At 41.4% G+C, this 17494-nt stretch overlaps 7 protein-coding genes across 7 annotated transcripts; 2 read left to right on the forward strand and 5 right to left on the reverse strand.

Annotated features, from left to right (window-relative positions):
• Positions 1-66: 66 nt before the first annotated feature.
• SOG2 (Sog2p) lies at positions 67-3036 on the reverse strand (the record flags this gene model as incomplete). Its single annotated transcript, XM_018878517.1, has 1 exon — positions 67-3036. The coding sequence occupies one exon, from the start codon at positions 3034-3036 to the stop codon at positions 67-69; it is 2970 nt and encodes a 989-aa protein (XP_018735812.1).
• Positions 3037-3655: 619 nt separating this feature from the next.
• GSP2 (Ran GTPase GSP2) lies at positions 3656-4045 on the reverse strand (the record flags this gene model as incomplete). The annotated part of the gene is made up of 1 exon (XM_018878518.1): positions 3656-4045. One exon carries the CDS (start codon positions 4043-4045, stop codon positions 3656-3658), a length of 390 nt encoding a protein of 129 aa, XP_018735813.1.
• Positions 4046-6593: 2548 nt separating this feature from the next.
• Positions 6594-7511, forward strand: AWJ20_1623 (uncharacterized protein; the record flags this gene model as incomplete). The annotated part of the gene is made up of 1 exon (XM_018878519.1): positions 6594-7511. One exon carries the CDS (start codon positions 6594-6596, stop codon positions 7509-7511), a length of 918 nt encoding a protein of 305 aa, XP_018735814.1.
• Positions 7512-7550: 39 nt separating this feature from the next.
• Positions 7551-8183, reverse strand: AWJ20_1624 (uncharacterized protein; the record flags this gene model as incomplete). Its single annotated transcript, XM_018878520.1, has 1 exon — positions 7551-8183. The coding sequence occupies one exon, from the start codon at positions 8181-8183 to the stop codon at positions 7551-7553; it is 633 nt and encodes a 210-aa protein (XP_018735815.1).
• A 4218-nt stretch (positions 8184-12401) lies between these two features.
• Positions 12402-13031, forward strand: TFB6 (TFIIH complex subunit TFB6; the record flags this gene model as incomplete). The annotated part of the gene is made up of 1 exon (XM_018878521.1): positions 12402-13031. One exon carries the CDS (start codon positions 12402-12404, stop codon positions 13029-13031), a length of 630 nt encoding a protein of 209 aa, XP_018735816.1.
• A 150-nt stretch (positions 13032-13181) lies between these two features.
• On the reverse strand, positions 13182-15218 carry ULS1 (translocase ULS1; the record flags this gene model as incomplete). Its single annotated transcript, XM_018878522.1, has 1 exon — positions 13182-15218. One exon carries the CDS (start codon positions 15216-15218, stop codon positions 13182-13184), a length of 2037 nt encoding a protein of 678 aa, XP_018735817.1.
• A 45-nt stretch (positions 15219-15263) lies between these two features.
• Positions 15264-17273, reverse strand: ULS1 (translocase ULS1; the record flags this gene model as incomplete). The annotated part of the gene is made up of 1 exon (XM_018878523.1): positions 15264-17273. The coding sequence occupies one exon, from the start codon at positions 17271-17273 to the stop codon at positions 15264-15266; it is 2010 nt and encodes a 669-aa protein (XP_018735818.1).
• Positions 17274-17494: the final 221 nt, after the last annotated feature.

Raw genomic sequence — 17494 nt, forward strand, 5'->3', positions numbered from 1 at the left:
CGTAAGTCAATCCAGGATGGTTCGAGGTTCACAATATACAATACAAATATTTATTATGCAAAAAATCTAATTACCCTGTGGTATAAAAGGGGATGATGCGTAGCCAGACGGCGGATAGGATGGTGACATAACAGCCTGAGCGGCCGGCCCAAGCACAGCAACAAGTGGTGTTGAGAGAGGTGGAGAAAATGAAGAACCCATCGGAGCATTAGGATTATTAACAGAGCCACCATTACTAATAATTGATGGTGCAGATGAGTTATTCCCGTGAGATTGATCGCTCATGAGAAGAACCCGGTATGACGAATATTCGAGCAGAACAGGGATTTCTTTGGCAACACGAGCGAGAGTCGATAAGCTTTGACGTGCGTCATTTAGAAAAGGTAAATCTACCATTGCCGTCTTAGTCGATGCAAGAATAGCTATTATGGCCTTCAAAAAAGCATTCGTATCATCCCAAAACTTCTTACGATCTAATTTACCAGTCTCTCTCATTATATCCATTCGCTGTTTCAACCGTTTTGTTACCTCCACACCAGGAACACATGAGTTTGCCAAGTCCTTCACTTTAGAAGCCACAGTGGGCGTAATTCCAAGACCTTGGCCTTGGACAGAAGCGGCTGCACTTTTGGAAATTGCCTCAGTCAATTGTCCTAGAACAGTCTGAGCGGCATTGGCAGCAAAATAAATTCTGTCGTAAAGCTGGTCGTCTGCTGTTGTGGAATTGGATGATTCGCTGGTTGAAACGGTAGATGGAACGTGCACATCACTGGGAGGCTCATTAAGGAGATTCCAGGCATTATATAGCTCATTGAAAGATGCAAATGTTATCATGATCATTGTCCTAACAAATTTAATGTCGATAAACGTGACCAGCTTCTCAATATTCAGTCGGAAAAATTGGCAAAGTTCACGAATGGACTCTGAACATTTAATTACAGCCAGTTTCAATTTTGCAGTGCCATCAATTTCTTCACCACCAAAATCCTCACCCTGATCGCTTGCCTCTAGACTCAACACAAGACTAGGAAATGTAGTACGTACATTCTGTAATAATGAATTCAACTTCAGAGTCAGTTGCTTATCAGAGCAAAAAGCACTACAACGACGCACAATATCATGAAATTCGTGACTGCTAAACAACACCTTGCGAGCAACTTCCATTATCTGATTGTGGACATGATCGTTGGTTAATGGTCTCATCTCCTCAGGAAGTGTACTAAGTCTTCTAAAGTATGCTCCAGGTGCCGAGTCTGCCAGTACGGGTGAGGTCGATAGTGATCCCTGAGAAGTAGAGCCTGCTCTGCTTCTTGAGCCAGTTCCTGATGGTGTAGTAATACCAGCTGATAACGTGTTCGTTGGGTTGTTTAGAGAACTATGGCCGGAAGTAAGATTTCCCGGCGCTGGTGCCGCTTGTGGAGGGTGTACTGGTGCAATGTTAGAAACAATGGGTGGTCTCAGCAACTCAAATACACTGTCATGACTCTGAGCGCGAACATGAGTCGTTTCCGGAAGAGGCTCATTCCCACTAATCGTGGACTTGATCGCTTCTTCAGCTGATATCTTTGCTGAACCATGTGTAGAGACAGGAAGAGAGGTACTAGTTGTAGCCACCGTGGTCGGCACTAAATGTGAGCTACCTTGGTTCTGCTTTTCCTTGGTATCATTCATGCTAGTTACTGTGGTGGCTGGTGTATGGCGCTTTTTGATAATGAAGCCCATTCTCTTTGCAGCTCGAGTTGATACTTGACTCTCGCTATTGCTTCGGAGGCGCTCAGACGACCAAACTCTAGAGTTCTCGTTGGACGGCGAACTTACACCGGGTGAAAGCTCAATTTCTTGATCATGTGAATTATTTAAATCTTTCGCGGGAGACAACGGACTCAGGTATCCTGTATTGCCACCATCTCCGTTAGAAGACGATGCATGTACGTTGGTGGAAGGATATGGCTGCTGAAATAACGGCTGGTCTGGAGATACCAGCGGCATAGGAGGCACTTGTGCACTGGTTAAATATGTTGGATTTGATTTCATACTACCTTCACCGTCTAAATCGCTACCAATAATATCATATTGCTCGCATTCTTCCTCAATCAAGCTTTGAATTTCTCTCCTGTTTTTCAAGAGATAATTCTTTATGTTGGTTATCCATTCCTCTGGACTACGCACTTCTAAGATGTCTTTTGGAGGCAGTTCAATTGGGTTATTGTCAACTTCGAGAAACTGCAAGTCGATAATCTCAGCAATACAAGGGGGTAGATACTTGAACAAGTTATTAGACAGAGAGAGAACTTTCAAAGTCTCGGATAAATTTCCAATATTTGAAGGCAGGGATCTGATCTGATTACCAGAGATATCCAAAATCTCTATTCTAGGACACTGACATAAAATAGCAGGAAATTCTGTCAACCGGTTGCGGCTGATGTCAAGGTATGAAAGTTGAGACATCAGGCTGAATTGGCTAGGTAACGCAACTATCCAGTTTTCACGCAAACTGAGCTTAGTTACCTTGTCTTTAATCAATTCTATCAGCTCAACTGGTACCATATCAATATTGAGAGAAGTCAGCTGCATTTCGACGTCATCCATGATTTCCGTATCTTCTTCTTCGTATCCTAAATCTTCGTCTACTAAACTTGAATCTATGGCCTCATCGCCCTCGTATGAGTTGTTGTGATTTGAATATATAGAGTCGACAGCCGGGAGAGAACTGGAAGCAGAACCCGAACCAGCCAGGTATGTTCCGTTACTGCTTCCATTAATACTAACACTCCCACTACTCCCGCTGCCGACACTGCCTATTGTATCCGGGCTCAGGAGCCCGCGACCTGAACTTGAAGACAGTCGTCTTCCTCGTCTTCTTATGGGAACAGATGGAGCTTTGGTAGGGGTGGTGTCTAAACTCTCTGATCCAATTGCAGTACCAGCTCCAATATCATCTGAACCACCCGCTGAATTCTCGAGCCCACGAGCCAGCTCCTGCTGGGCTATTTCCAGCAGCTGAGCTGATGAAATGGCTAGCTCCGTTGTAGTCATGAATTCAGTCTAAATCTATTAGAACCATGAATATATGACATGAGCACACACTAGCTCTATGAATGAAGTTTGTTTATAATGAGTTGAATGTAATAGTCTCAGGCTTGTCAAGTATACTGTCTCTAGCCTTGCCCGTATTTGTTGATTCCAGCACTCCAGCAGACAAAGGTGCAAAATGCACAACTTAGCACTGATGATATACACGCAGTGGCGAGATATCACGTAAGCCTAAACAGTTTCTGGAACTTTAGCTCGGCCCACGGGACTCTGGTGTCGTTCTGATATTATTTAAGCTGCTGTAGCTAACCCATATATCATTCTAACGGCGCGCCTCCCTACAAATTCTCCACATCCCGAATTCTGCAGATCATACTCTGTATAGAAGTTTTCTCCTAATAAATTGCTAAACCGAGTTCTATGTTAAGATAGTTAAAGTAGGTTTCAAAAGATGTGCAAATGGATTCAAAGAGTCTAGAGTAAAGACCCAGCTCCCAGAATCGATATCTGCTATTCCTGCAGTTAAATAATCTACACTAAATTTATTATTTTCAAACAAAACCATGAATATAACGAAAAAATGGTGTTGTCAAGACATGATGTGGTATGTTGGGCGTGTTACTTAGAGATCAGCGTCCTCCTCATCAGGGAGAGGAAGAGCAGCAGCTTGTTCCATTTCTTGTTGGTATTTGTTCATGAGGTCGGCATCGACAGTGACCTCAGGAGGAGCAAGGGCAGGCGAAGCGACGAACTCAAGAGAAGGTTGGCCAACAAGCTTACGAGCAAGCCAAAGGAAAGGCTTCTCGAAGTTGTAGTTGGATTTAGCAGAGATATCGTAGTATTGGAGGTTCTTCTTACGGTGGAAAGTAATGCTCTTGGCTTTAACCTTTCTCTCCTTAACATCGACCTTGTTACCACACAAGACCACGGGAATGTTCTCACAGACACGGACAAGATCACGGTGCCAGTTAGGAACGTTCTTGTAAGTGATACGAGAAGTGACGTCAAACATGATGATACCGCACTGACCGTTGATATAGTAACCATCACGGAGACCACCGAACTTCTCTTGACCAGCAGTATCCCAGACCTCAAACTTGATCTCACCAACAGTGGTGTAGAATCCAAGAGGATATACCTCTACACCTTGAGTGGCATTATATTTCTTCTCGAATTCACCAGTAACGTGACGCTTGACAAAAGTGGTCTGTATAGTTGTGTTAGTATAATGATTCTATTTTATCGGTCCTTGACCCCGTCGTCAGATCCTTCTCGAGAACCGTCATACTCAAATCTTCGACTTTGAAGAACAGTGATCCTAACATTAGTAATTAGGGACTTGTGACATAGGGTAAATGCTGCGTGGGGGACGATGACTGTACATGGAACAAACTTAAATATTTTTTCATATCACCTCAGCATTGTTCTCTAATATGTAACATGACAAGACCCAAAGCTAGACAGCATATACCAGAGCTAATTAAAAAATATTCGTATTAGCTCTGGAATAGCTCATTAGTCCATTCGAAAATCATATTAGAGATACAAGTTGGGGCAGCTGGTCGTAGAATTTCTGTTAAATCGAAAACCTCCAGTTCTGAACACACGCCACATGTAATACAACAAAGAATTGAGCGCAAAAAAAGCGTATACAGTAGCACATTCCAGCCGATCATACCATGGCAACTGCTCAAGACAGATTAATCTAAGTCGACCACCGATATTTGAGAAGCTCAGGGGCTCCAACAATAAAGTGTAATGTAATAAACATAGCTGTTTTCGAGAATACCATTTTTCGATTAGAGCATTGAGAACTGACAAGATACCCTAGTGTTTTGGAAAGCCGGTGATTGTTCTTTATTTATCTGTCGAAATATTTCATCTTCCAGCACGGATTCGTGAACATCAGATCATTGGCATGCAAAATATAAACAAAAACTCCACCCAGCCAAAACCAGAGGTATAAACAGATTTAGAACTAATACAATCATTAAATGTGACTAACAAGAGATATCCATTTCCCTTGTAGCTTGTCAATTGTCCCCCACGCATACACTATATTCTAATAGAACGCACGTCTCCTAATACCTCCTTTCTACGATGACTTCCCAACACCATGGTCTCCGTCAAAACTTACCTTACCAGTACCACCATCACCGACGAGAACGAGCTTGAAAACAGGAACTTGTTGAGCCATCTTTATATTATTTACTCTTTTGAATTTTTTTTTATACCACGACAAAAAAAAACCTCTTGTGTACTAATGCAACTCTGAGAGTGATGGAAGGAAAGGAAGAAAAAAACAGAGTTTGCTAAAAGAATAACAACAGAGCCAAAATTTGTCAGTGATAACCCTAACCCAAGTTGCTTCGGTGACTTGTACAAACAAGACGTCCCTGCGTGCGTGAGTGCTCGGGGATGATCAATTTGTCGGAGATAGCTAGCTTTCATTATTATTATATCAGCATCGGCTACACTGAGGTCATGGTGATCTCAATTTAGCACTTCAACTGTAGCATCCGTGTTACAATTTACATGAGAGATCAAAATCTCTTCAGAGTTAGTGGGCGTGACTTATGATCTTATTATTTCATGATGCGGTCGTTATTATATAAATATAAATACAGTACTGAGAAACTCTGCTAGAGCTAGCAGAGCATGCTCTCAGTAATTTTTTTTAGGTCATCGCTTGTAAAAAAATGGTGGTGGAGGATAGGATATTCCCGGGATAGCAGCAGGAGTCGGAAGACGTTTGACCTGTTTTAGAGACTCGAGAGGGCGCGATTTGTCTCGTGGCTTGACGCCAGGTGCTGACTGGTTTAATTTAGAGAGTTGTTCTGTCTGATCTAGCGCTTTATCAACTGAAGGGCCTGGTGTTTGTGCCCTTAATGTGCTGAATAAGTTTTCTTCTTTAGCGACATCTGAAAATGTGTTAGCAAATTATTCACCCAATAATCATACCATACTAAATAGGATATAATTGATTACCCCGTAGGAAACCTGGGTTTTTGACTTACTCTCATAATAATCAATAACGTATCGAACATGATTACGTCCCTTAATGTGTGACCTTCTGACACTAATTGAGTCGTGCGTTAACGCAGCTGTAAGATAGGTTAGTAGCTAATTTAATAGTCTCTGTCTAATGTAATACAATTACATAAGACCTATTTTCCATTTTTGTAGAATTATACTTACAGTCACAATAGTCGCACTTGAATTTCGGCATCTTATAAGTTGCGAATTTGTCATGAAAGAATCAATCTGTTCACAGATGCAATGTATAAAACAATCCCATGAACGGCAGGCCCTTGCCCTTATCATATCTTCCTGTCTTGTGGTGCGGAGAAGCAAATATCAGTAAAATTGGTATCTTCGTCAAGGATAACTTCTTCTAAGATATTATCGATATTCAGGGTTTTAAGAAAATCTATTAGGTAAAGGATTAGATTTTAACATCGATAGAAATTTTTTTTATTTATTTTCATCTCGGGTCATTTCGTACAAGATCTATATAGCCGTTCTATGTTGGACATTTAATAGCATCAACTTCTTGATATATGACTGTGTTATCGTTTGGCAATTCTTTAAAACAATTTGGTTTCAAAAAAGAAGCTGAGGAAGAAGAAAATGGGATCCTAATAGAAGACAACAAAACAAAAGAAGCGGTCACTGTCTGTAAAGTAAAGGGAGAGGAGCCGCCAGAAAATCAACTACCGCCTTCTAGATCTCCTGTAAGGTCACCTAAAAAGATAAAAAGATCTATTGCCGAAAGTATTAATGACCAAGTATCTGATCCATCGCTGAAAGCGACAAGTCCTAGATCGAGAAGCAAGAGGGATGAAAAATTAATATTAGATGAAATCAAGGATAAACGACTTGTACCTTTACTACGGCCTGGTCTAAGATGTGTGTTTGTTGGGTTTAATCCTGGAACCGAATCCGCACTCAAAGGCCACTATTATGCTCATCGATCAAATCTATTTTGGAAGTTGATTTATGAATCTGGTTGTGTAAATAGACCAGTAACCTATATTGATGATACCCTGTTGCCTGATGAGTTCGATATCGGATTTACCGACCTGGTAGGTCGACCAACACCAGGTATTAAACAACTATCAGGGCAAGAAATGATTCAAGGAGCGCCTATATTAGAGCAGAAAATCGCTAAACATAAACCATACTATGTGTGTCTTGTAGGAAAGGGTATATGGGAGGCGGTATATCGATATAAGCGTGGTAATAAGCTCCCTGAGAGTTTCCAGTGGGGTTTACAAGCCGAGAAGCTCGGTGGATCAAATATATACGTCGTTCCTTCTACCTCAGGTCTGGCAGCATCTATATCTCGAGAGACAAAGCTGAAGGTATGGAAAGTACTCGCTGGACTTATAAATGACCCTGTAGTAACTGCCAGTTTGGTCAGTTCTGAACCTGGAACATGTGACGAAACAAATAATGACAAAAGCAGTCTCAAGTAAATTATAAATATGTCTATGTACAGGTAGGTAGGTACTGATCTATGACCGGTACTTAACAGTCGAGCTACGATGGTTGTCAACAGCCGTTTTGAACTGTTCACAGATATCTTCCGTCAATCTACTGTCTGGAGCATGTGCTATTAAGAGATCATCAGCAAGGCCCTGGATCTTGTTTCGTTCATCTTGACTCAGTGCCAAATTATATCCAAGTACTGCCAACGCATATTCTTGTAATTCAGTACATTTCTGTTGATTCATTTGTTGAGTTCGACATGATAGAAACCTATCGAATATAGATCCACGAACTATACAATTGGAAAGAGCAACCTCAAATTCTACACAATTGTCTCTGGCGGCTTGCTGAAGTGATATTTTTCGGCCACCGCCTTTCAGTTCAAAAGACCCTGCACCCAGATGTGAGTATGTTGTTGACACAGTTTCTGCATTTGAAGCAAATCCTGGTATAGTTGATATTCCCGCGTTAGTGTCTTTGACATCACTACTACTTGTTTGATCATGCTGTACGGTTTCTGGCGCTAATGACACAGGTGTTGGCGGTTTGGCCTTTGTATAGAACTCGGTAAGTGATGGATCACGAAACTCGATTTCGGAAGAATTGTTTTCCTTTGATGTTTCTTTAACGGGTTTGGATAAGGACCACGGCCAAACCATTTTGGTCGAATAAAAACTTGTCAGATGTTGGTGATAGACCTCAGAAATTTCGGGACTGTTCATAAGTGGGAAGTTTTGATCGCTCTAAAAGGGTCTAATGTTTACCCAAGGGTATAGAACAAGGGTGAACTATAGATCAAGATATAGGTTTTATAGTGGTTTGGTGTTAAAATTTACAGCTTATCTATAGAGATATATTATTACCATATGATGATTATATGCTCGGAGTACTTAGTTTATTATAGAGTGTGGACTGAAGTTTATGCAGGGTCCTAGGAGCATTTCCAACATGATATACAAGGCGCGTACCTGCAGCATATGCTTTGCTTGGGAAGTATCCCTCGGGAAGTGAACAAGACTATACTCCAGAATCAACCATCCATGGCCTGACATGTTGCGTAAGTCCACCAGTCCACCTTGGGCCTGATGGCTCTATATAAATATAGAAAGAGGTTTAGTCAAATATTCTAACAGCGTGCAGCTTCACGTCAGGAACGTCTGAATGCACGGTTAAGAGGAGCTGGGTAAGTTTTGACACACCGGTGGTTCGTGTCCATTGAATTCAAACCTTCAGATTGTGGGATCTGTAGTGTCCACTTCAGTTGAATGCAATCTATTGAGAGTCTTCAAAAAATTGACAACGTTCTGACTGGACTGGGAACGGTACAAATGCTAACTGATTTAGTACTCGACGTGTTGATACAGGATTTACAATTGATCTTGAAGGTGAAGATTTAAGCAGCTCATTTTCCATATCTGTTCCTGAAAAACGGCGTTCAGATGTCCGTGTCATACAAGCGCCAATAGCTGATTCTTATGAAGATGAGGTACATTTTGAAGGTGACTATATATCTCGCCAGCTGCGACATGAGTCTCGGATACGAGGTGCTGGTCAAAGGCGAGTAAACGATGACCTATCAATTGTCGTAGGTAAGTATGAACTATGGCTATATATTTCTAGTAGAAATCACGAAACTTACCAATAATAGATGGTGATACGACTGTCGCTAGTAGGAGGAGCACACTCGCAGATTCAACTCTCACGATCGAATTCGAAGATGACGAGGATGACGAGGACGATGTTGACGAAGAAGATCAAGAAGATCAAGAGAGTAATGACGAAGATCAGACCCGCGGAGAAGAGAGAGTAGGAGAATTTGGGCAAATTAATAATTACGACCTAGATAATGGACAGTATTCTAGCTACCACGAGGGTAGCATATTCGCGAATAGCGATACGACAATGATAAATGATAATGATATCGACCGGGAAACAAATAGCTTGATGAACTTTAATGACTATGATGACGACAATTATTTCGAGGCAAGTGATTATGAGCCTGGACCGGGACCCGAGGAGGATAATATTGCAGAGAGTTCCCGAGAAGAACAATCTGTAGTCTTGCTTGGATCAAGAGATGAGCGATTTACAAATGTTATGTCGCAAGATTTAGCATCGGCAAGTGTGTTAGGTATGAAACGACACGCTGAAGAAATGTCGCGTACACACAGAGACCATCGTGGGGAGTTAGAAGACCTGTCCGATAACCATACCGAGGAACATGCAGATTCTCAGCATAATGATTCTCAGGGAGATGCTGTACTACAAGAGCCTCCACGAGCTGTAATTAAGAGGAGAAGGGCTACTAAAAAACAGAAACAGAGCGAGGATATTGATGAAAGTACTAGTATGGGCAGATCAAAGTCTATTGTTTTGAAACTACATAAGGTGCCTACCAGCTCTGGTGGGACCAACAAGATAAATGCCATAGACATTGTGTCTCAGATTGTACTTGACTTAATCCAAATTGCTCAAGAAAAGATCGAAGTGCCATCGTTAAAATATGCTGTTGGGGTATATCATGACACAGTTGCAAAACACTTCTATCAACTTATAGACGCTGTAGACCTTTCGCAGTCACTCAATGCCTCTATTCGAAAAGCAGAGATAACTCGCAACAACCTTCGGACAAGACTAATGAATCTAAGGCAAGAGAGGGCCGATGTTCATGTCGAAATGCAACAAATAAGAGAGGAAAATGCCGAGATCCTATCAGAGCAGGCGAGCCTGCGGGAAATTGGACTGTTTAGTGCTGAAATGAAAGACCTTTCAACAAATACACATGTAGTTGAAGATGTTGAAGCAGATCTCACACATCTAGAACCAATCCTATCTTCACAACATGGGGCATATGACCGACTCAGGTCTCTCAATAACCGATTAGAGGAGCTTCTATCACACTGCTCTAACTAACCTCTTCTATTTATTCATGGTATGGACCAGTTACAATTGCATAGTGGCTCGACAGTGCCAAGCCTCTTTAACAAATACCTTTTTACAAGCAGTCATCGTCATCATATTTATAATACTAAACTAAACTAGACGATTGTCTACTCGTCACGAACAAGAGCAGCAATCATTGAGTACAGATAGAAGAAGAACATTATCAAATGGAATGCTAACTTGACGAAGCTCTCTTTCTTGTGCTTTCCGAGAGTACGGAAAATTTCAGTAGCGTCTAAGAGATGGGTACCTGTGTAGACTTTGTTCATGTTGTACGCAAATAATGGTACATTGAGTAAGAAAGTAATCCAGTACCCGTTGATAAGGAAGAGAACAGTAAGGACTCCCTGTACTGCAAATTCCGGGAGAATATACTAAACGGGTTAGAGTTTCAATACTAAAATGCTTGCACCAGAATTACTTACATTATTCAATCTGTTGCAGAGATCAATTGGGTTGATATAGTCTTGCAATGTTAGTTATCCATTAGTTCGGGCGATTTTTCCAGCACAATTGAATCATCAAAAGTGTTGCTTTATGCTTTGGTACATTCAATTATTCAAAGGACAAAACAAGAATTGAATAAAAAGAACAATGAGCCGTGTCATGCTAGAGCCAAAGTCGTTCTGAATCTCAATTTCATCTTCAGATAGTCGACCTTGGAATCGAGCACATTGAGAGAGAGGACTAGGCTCCGTCTCAAAGTAGAGACAGTTCCATAGTAAATTGTGTCACGTAAATCACACTTACCAACTTCTATATTGTAGTTAGTAATCAATCTATCAATCCTACCTTGGTATTTGTGCCACCATCAAATCAGGGGAACTTACCAAGATCACTGTACATAATAGTAAAGAAAACTTGCAAAAACAGGTTCACTGCATTAGCCAGGACGGCAAATAGATAGAGCCTGAGATACTATGTTAGTTACCGTTACAACCCTTGAAAGAAAAATAGCGTTTGCAACCGCCACTGTCATATGTCAACTCTATTCACTTACCAAGCTTCTCCGGACATTATAACGACTCAGGGCTGTGTGGATGAATGTTCAAATTTTTGGACACAGTATACAAATTGCACTATGATTAATGAATATACTTCTCAATTGGAAAGGAAGACAGTTCTGTTAATTCACAATAGCAATTGCCTTGAATATCTGTATAGATCTCTATGTATGACAGAAGGTCAGGACCAGAGGTGAATTGCTGCAAAGGGCATTTTCGGGCAAAACTGCTGCCAAAACTAACGTTCTAGCGAATTAGATAAGAATCAATTTTTGTCGGTTATAAGTGCAGCGGGCCATTGCAGCTACTCGGCAGGCATGGGTGGGGGTGATCTCACCCTGTCAGCAGCTATCATGTCCCCCCCCCCCTCCCCTACATTTTCCTATTTTTGTTATAACTATTATCGCTTGGAAATTGCAATGCTTAATTGTTCCAGAAGATCATCGAACCAAAAGAAGAAGGTATCGTGTCGACACATACTTTACAGGCACGTTTAGTTGTCCCGTTTGAAGTTATGAGTAGAGTTTGAGAAGGCACTGGCATGGCAGTTCTATCCGTTCTAATCAAGGATTTAATACCGTTCAAAGCCCTGCTGTATTTACTAGCTCTAATTGATAGCGTTGATTTTGTAATAGGCGCTACCCCTGAATCTGCTATGCAGGGAGATAAATGTTGCAGCCTCGTCTTCAGTAAGAGCCACTAGAGATGCTGAAACCAAGCATTATTGAACCTATTGTAACGTTTTTCAGGTGAAAAGGAAAGAACAAACGATTACATCTGCAATATTGGGAGGCCGGATCTTCACCTCAATAAGTGCTTGAGAGTTTGAAACATGGGGTCATGCAAAATGGTCATAGGCATCGTTACCTGCATATACGTAGATGTACATCTTGAAACGGCTCATTGTTATTAGCTACATTCCCAGACCCAATGCCCAGCTTAGATAATAGCAACGAGTCTACTAATATCGATATTGATGAAGTCGAAGAAGACTCCGATGAGGAACCGTTGCATTCTTCAATTCCTCCACGAGAGATTCCCAGTTGGAATACCACCAGAAGGCCATTGTCTGAAGCCCAGCAACTGAAATTTAGGACATATCTCGACGAGGAGCTAATGCGAATCAATGGGAAATATATACACAGACTGAATGAGCCATCCAGAGGATATGCATCGTTGAAAGAATTGATCGATGACCTTGAAAAAGTAGTTGACTTGGTTTGGTACTCGATTACCACCACCACCAATGCACCTGATACGAATTCTCACACAAGCTATCAAACTTATTACCTCCTTCGAATAGCAGACGATTTTGTGGACTATATAGAAGGATACGAATCTGACCCTTCTCCAGTAGAGATGATTCAATTTGTTCAAAAACTTGATGCAATATTTACCAGATTACTGGATCCTCAAGCACCGACCAGGCTAACTAGAACTGACGCAGTTCGGTTGACAAGTATTGCCGAACGAACCCGTATCCAAATAGCTAAAAGTGTGGTAAGAGGTTACGAGATGGAAATAAGCCAGATTTACTCATCTGTCCTGAGTCAGCCTTAATTAGTGAAAGTACTTCGTCTATTTAATTATTGCAATCTATTTATTAATAAATCTTACACAAACAAATGACAAACAACAACGCCATGAAACTTGAAACAAAACCCCTGATAAATAACATTTAAAAAAAAATTAAGCAATTTCCAATTTGAACTAGTCATCGTCATCATCGAGCTCTACAACAGTAGAAGACGAGGCCGGCTCTCCTTCATCTACCATTTGGTTAATATTACCACCGAGACCGAAGAGGAATTTTAACTCAGACCTATTTAGTTTCGATATCTTCTTTAACCCCGTTTCATCCATAGCAGCTCCAACTAGGTTCTTCTTCTTTTTCTGCAATTCTAAGATACGGTCCTCCACAGTATTTTTTATAACAATTCGATGAACGTGCACAGGCAGAGGCTGACCGATTCGGTGAGCACGATCCATGGCCTGCTCTTCCACAAAAGGATTCCAGAAAGGATCCAGTATAATCACATGAGAGGCACAAGTAAGTGTCAGTCCTACATTACCAGCCTTTAAACTAATGAGCATGATTGACATATCGGGCTGCTCGAAAAAGTCTTTAATAGCATCATTTCTTTCGTTACCACTCATAGAACCGTCATAGCGAATAAATGCGATACCCTGGGAAATCAATGGTACTTCCATAAAATCTAACATGGAAGTGAACTGCGAAAAGACAATGATCTTTTCAGATGGAAAATCCCTGCGAATCTCATGGATTTGGTTCATACATGAATCAATCTTTGTTGAGCTGATCCAGCCTTGCCTAAATAACGGCGCTAGCCCAAGCTCATCAACAACTTCATTAACATCATAACTTACAACATCAGGCTTTTTATCTTCGCCCTCATCTTCACCATCACTATCAAACATTTTCAAGTCCAACTCCCTTGCTTCTAATTTACGCCTCTTGACAGCATCTCTTCTCATCTTTATTTCATTCAAAAGATGTTTCCTTTCTAATTTCCAGACTTCCACAATCTCACTATCGCTTAGGCCTTGATTATGTACTAAGTCGAAAGTTTCGTAGCTGACTGTCTTATCAGCGTATACAGGACCCCTACATTCAGAACATCTAGCACCTTGGGGTCCAAGTGAAGGGTCCTTCTTCAAAGAAAAAAACTTAGGAGAGCATTCAGCACATAAATGATGTCCACAAGGCGTTAACAAAACTAAGTCCGACGTGTCGGTTGCATCGTAGCAGATAGGACAGCTAAAATCTTCCACATTCTTTATTCGTTGTACAGTTTTGGAGTCCATGTCACGCACCCTTTCTAAAACTTCAACTTTCTGCCTTCCCTTCGATGAATCACCCATTTGCTTTAATTTTGATTTCTCAATCAGCTTGGGGTGACAGCACGCTTGGCGAAGTCGCAACAAAATCGTGAGAATGTTGGTATAGTTTTTCTCGACAGTTCCTGCTTCAAGATATTTGTTCATCTGCTCCTGTCCTTTGGCCTCTAGGCTTTTATATGCCTTATCTTCTTCTTCATCAAACAGTTTTTCTGCAAACTCTATAGTTTTCGGCGGCAAGTTGAGAATGGGCTTGCCATCAATCTTCGAGTCCTTAGTACGCCTCAACATAATAGCCTTCAACAGGGCTCTTAGTTTTGTCAATGAACGGCCAGATGCACGATCGCTTTTACTCAATCCCCTCGCAATTTCCTGAGAAAACTTTCTCTCGTTACAATAGGGTTCGATTTTGAGGAATTTTATCAAGCTGTATAATTCCTCTATTCTATTTTGAATAGGCGTACCACTAAGACACCATCTTCGATCTCCAGTCAAAGCGGCGCAGCCTTTCGAACTCACTGCAGTTTTATTCTTGATATATTGAGCTTCATCACAAACAATTCGGTACCATTCGACTTCAAAAAAGGGAGACGAGACCCTAGATACAGGCTCTCCATTTGTATCGACATTGAAATGTTTCTTGTACTCTCTACCAATCATATTGTAAGTTGTTAGTACAACATCATATTCTTTAAATTCCTTAGCCGTTTTATGTAATTTCGACGTGGAGGAGGAATGGTGGATATATATTTTCATTCTGTGCTCAGGTCGAACTCGAACAGTCAACTCTCTTTCCCATTGCCTGAGTAAACTCAAAGGAGCCACGATCAATGTCGTCTTAACCTGAGGATTGTTTGACTTTCTTGAGACAATCAAAGATCTGTACATAGTTAGTATCACCTCATATCACTCACATCTTTACATTTTTTCCACTTACAATACTTGGATGGTCTTTCCGAGGCCCATATCATCAGCCAGAATACCTGCTTTCTGCCTCCCATCTTCCTTGTTCTGTAGCCAAGAAAGGCCAACTTTCTGATGTTCCAGGAGAGTGATGGACAATTCAGGAGGTGTCCCTATCCTATCTTCTGGCTTGACTTCTTCGTTCTGTTGAATATTATTTATTAGGTCTTCAAGATCTTTTTCAGACATTGGAGGGCCATATGTATCAGATTCGTAGCTTGTACGAGGTTGATTAAATAGCGAAGCGCCTCTTTCAGTATTTCGCTGCGTTGGACCCAGGTTTTGAAATACACCATTTAATCCTGGAAGTCCTACTTGTCCATACGGAGGGTTTCCTCTTGAATGTGCCGCTGACACACCAAAATGGGTGCCAGAAGCCGAATTCATGCGAGATGGACCCGCATTTGTTTGGAAATTTTGAAAATAAGCAGCCTCCACATTACTCCGCATATCATTATCAGTGCTTTCCAATTTAGACTTCACGTCGCGAAAATTTCGCACATTATTATAGACGACGCTGTTGAAGATCTGTTTAACATAGGCAAATTTTTCTCGGTATTGGCGTAAACTGTGTTCAAGAATTCCTTTCTGGGTCATCTGTGAAGCTAACCTGGCGGAGTCAGCACTACTACCAGCCCCTAATTCATCATGTTGTATTCTTTGAGAAACAGATCTTATTTTATCTTCAAATCGTCTAATAGCCGTCCCATAGTCAAAAGTCTTTTTTCCGATTAGTTCGAGCACATTTTCGGCCTCCAAACGTGACATTGTCGTGGTTAAACTTCCAACCACATTTCTCATGTAATCACCATATTCATCTTCACTCAGGAATTTGTAAAGAAGAGTTCGATGAATGGAAGTCACAAGATTATTGAGCGACGCGCCACTTGTTTTTCTCGGGGTACCCTCGTCATCATCTTCACCAGTCAAATCAATAGAATTTTCCACTGGCGAGTATTCTCGTTTTTTGCCAGCCGAGTGAGAATTAAACAAACTAGAACTCCGCTCGTGAACACGAGGTACAAATGGGGGTTCAGAATCACTTTTAATCGACATTGATTGGAATTGAATATCGTCATCATCTTCATCCTCCTCCTGCTCGTCGTCATCGTCAACAATCGTCGTAGCTTGAGATGGCACATCAATATGACGAGAATGTAAAACTCTAAGCGGCCCTTCATCCTCATCACTGATTTCGACTATATCGCTTGCATCGGGTACGAAGTTCAAGGATCGGTCTCTATATATATGTTCATGTCCGTGATCAACAGCATTTTCTCTAACCCGGTGATCCACTCCATTAGCACTCATTAATGAACTGGGATCAATAACTGGTGTATCTGAGTCACTTTTGGTTGAAGCAGCACTGGTTCCTGGAGATGCAAATTCATTGGGTGTGTCAGTGCTACCGATATAAAAGTCAGCATATCTACCACTACCATTCCCAGAGTTGGTTCCACTAGTTATTGGACTCGCTGAAGTACTTAACGGTACAGAGGCACTGTCTTTCCTGGCCAATCTTCCAGCGTTTCCAAATAAACTTGGTACATTACGTGATCGAAGGCCAGGGCCCATATCCGATGAAGAGGATGAGATAGATCCCGACGAGTTGGTATTAGAACTATATGGGCTCTGGCCCTCACTCTGACTTCTCTGACTCTGACTGTCACCCCATTTTTGATTCCGAGTTACACTCGGGCCTTGGGTTTGAGGTAGTCCTTGAAATTCACCTCGCTCCTGACTAAATATAATATGATTACCAGCTTGAATCCCTTCAAGCTGCTGTTTTAAAGTCTTGACAGTGCTCTCTATCTCTACTCTTTTGTTTCCGGGCAAGGAAGGGCCTCGTAGTTCCGCCTCCATATGATAGATGGCACTTTTGAGAGCTGATATCATATCAGGAGCGGCATCCTGTGAATATTTATCCACCGTCATATTCGACATATCTTCTCCACAGTGTATACTAGCAGTTGGGGGCATTACAATGTTTTGACGTTCACTTTCGAATAGTCAGATAACTAGGTTGGATGTCAAAGGACTGCACTAGTCTGTGACTAACAAAATACCAGTATCGACTTAGACAATAAAAACGACATAACCAAAAAAACCAAATCTGTAAACTTTTCAGTGGTAGGTAGTATCTAAGACACACCGAGATCCAGACTTTGAAGAGGGGAATATTCAAAAGTTGTGGCAAGACT

This window comes from Sugiyamaella lignohabitans, chromosome A (genome assembly GCF_001640025.1).
Source record: "Sugiyamaella lignohabitans strain CBS 10342 chromosome A, complete sequence".
Classification (NCBI taxonomy): domain Eukaryota; kingdom Fungi; phylum Ascomycota; class Dipodascomycetes; order Dipodascales; family Trichomonascaceae; genus Sugiyamaella; species Sugiyamaella lignohabitans.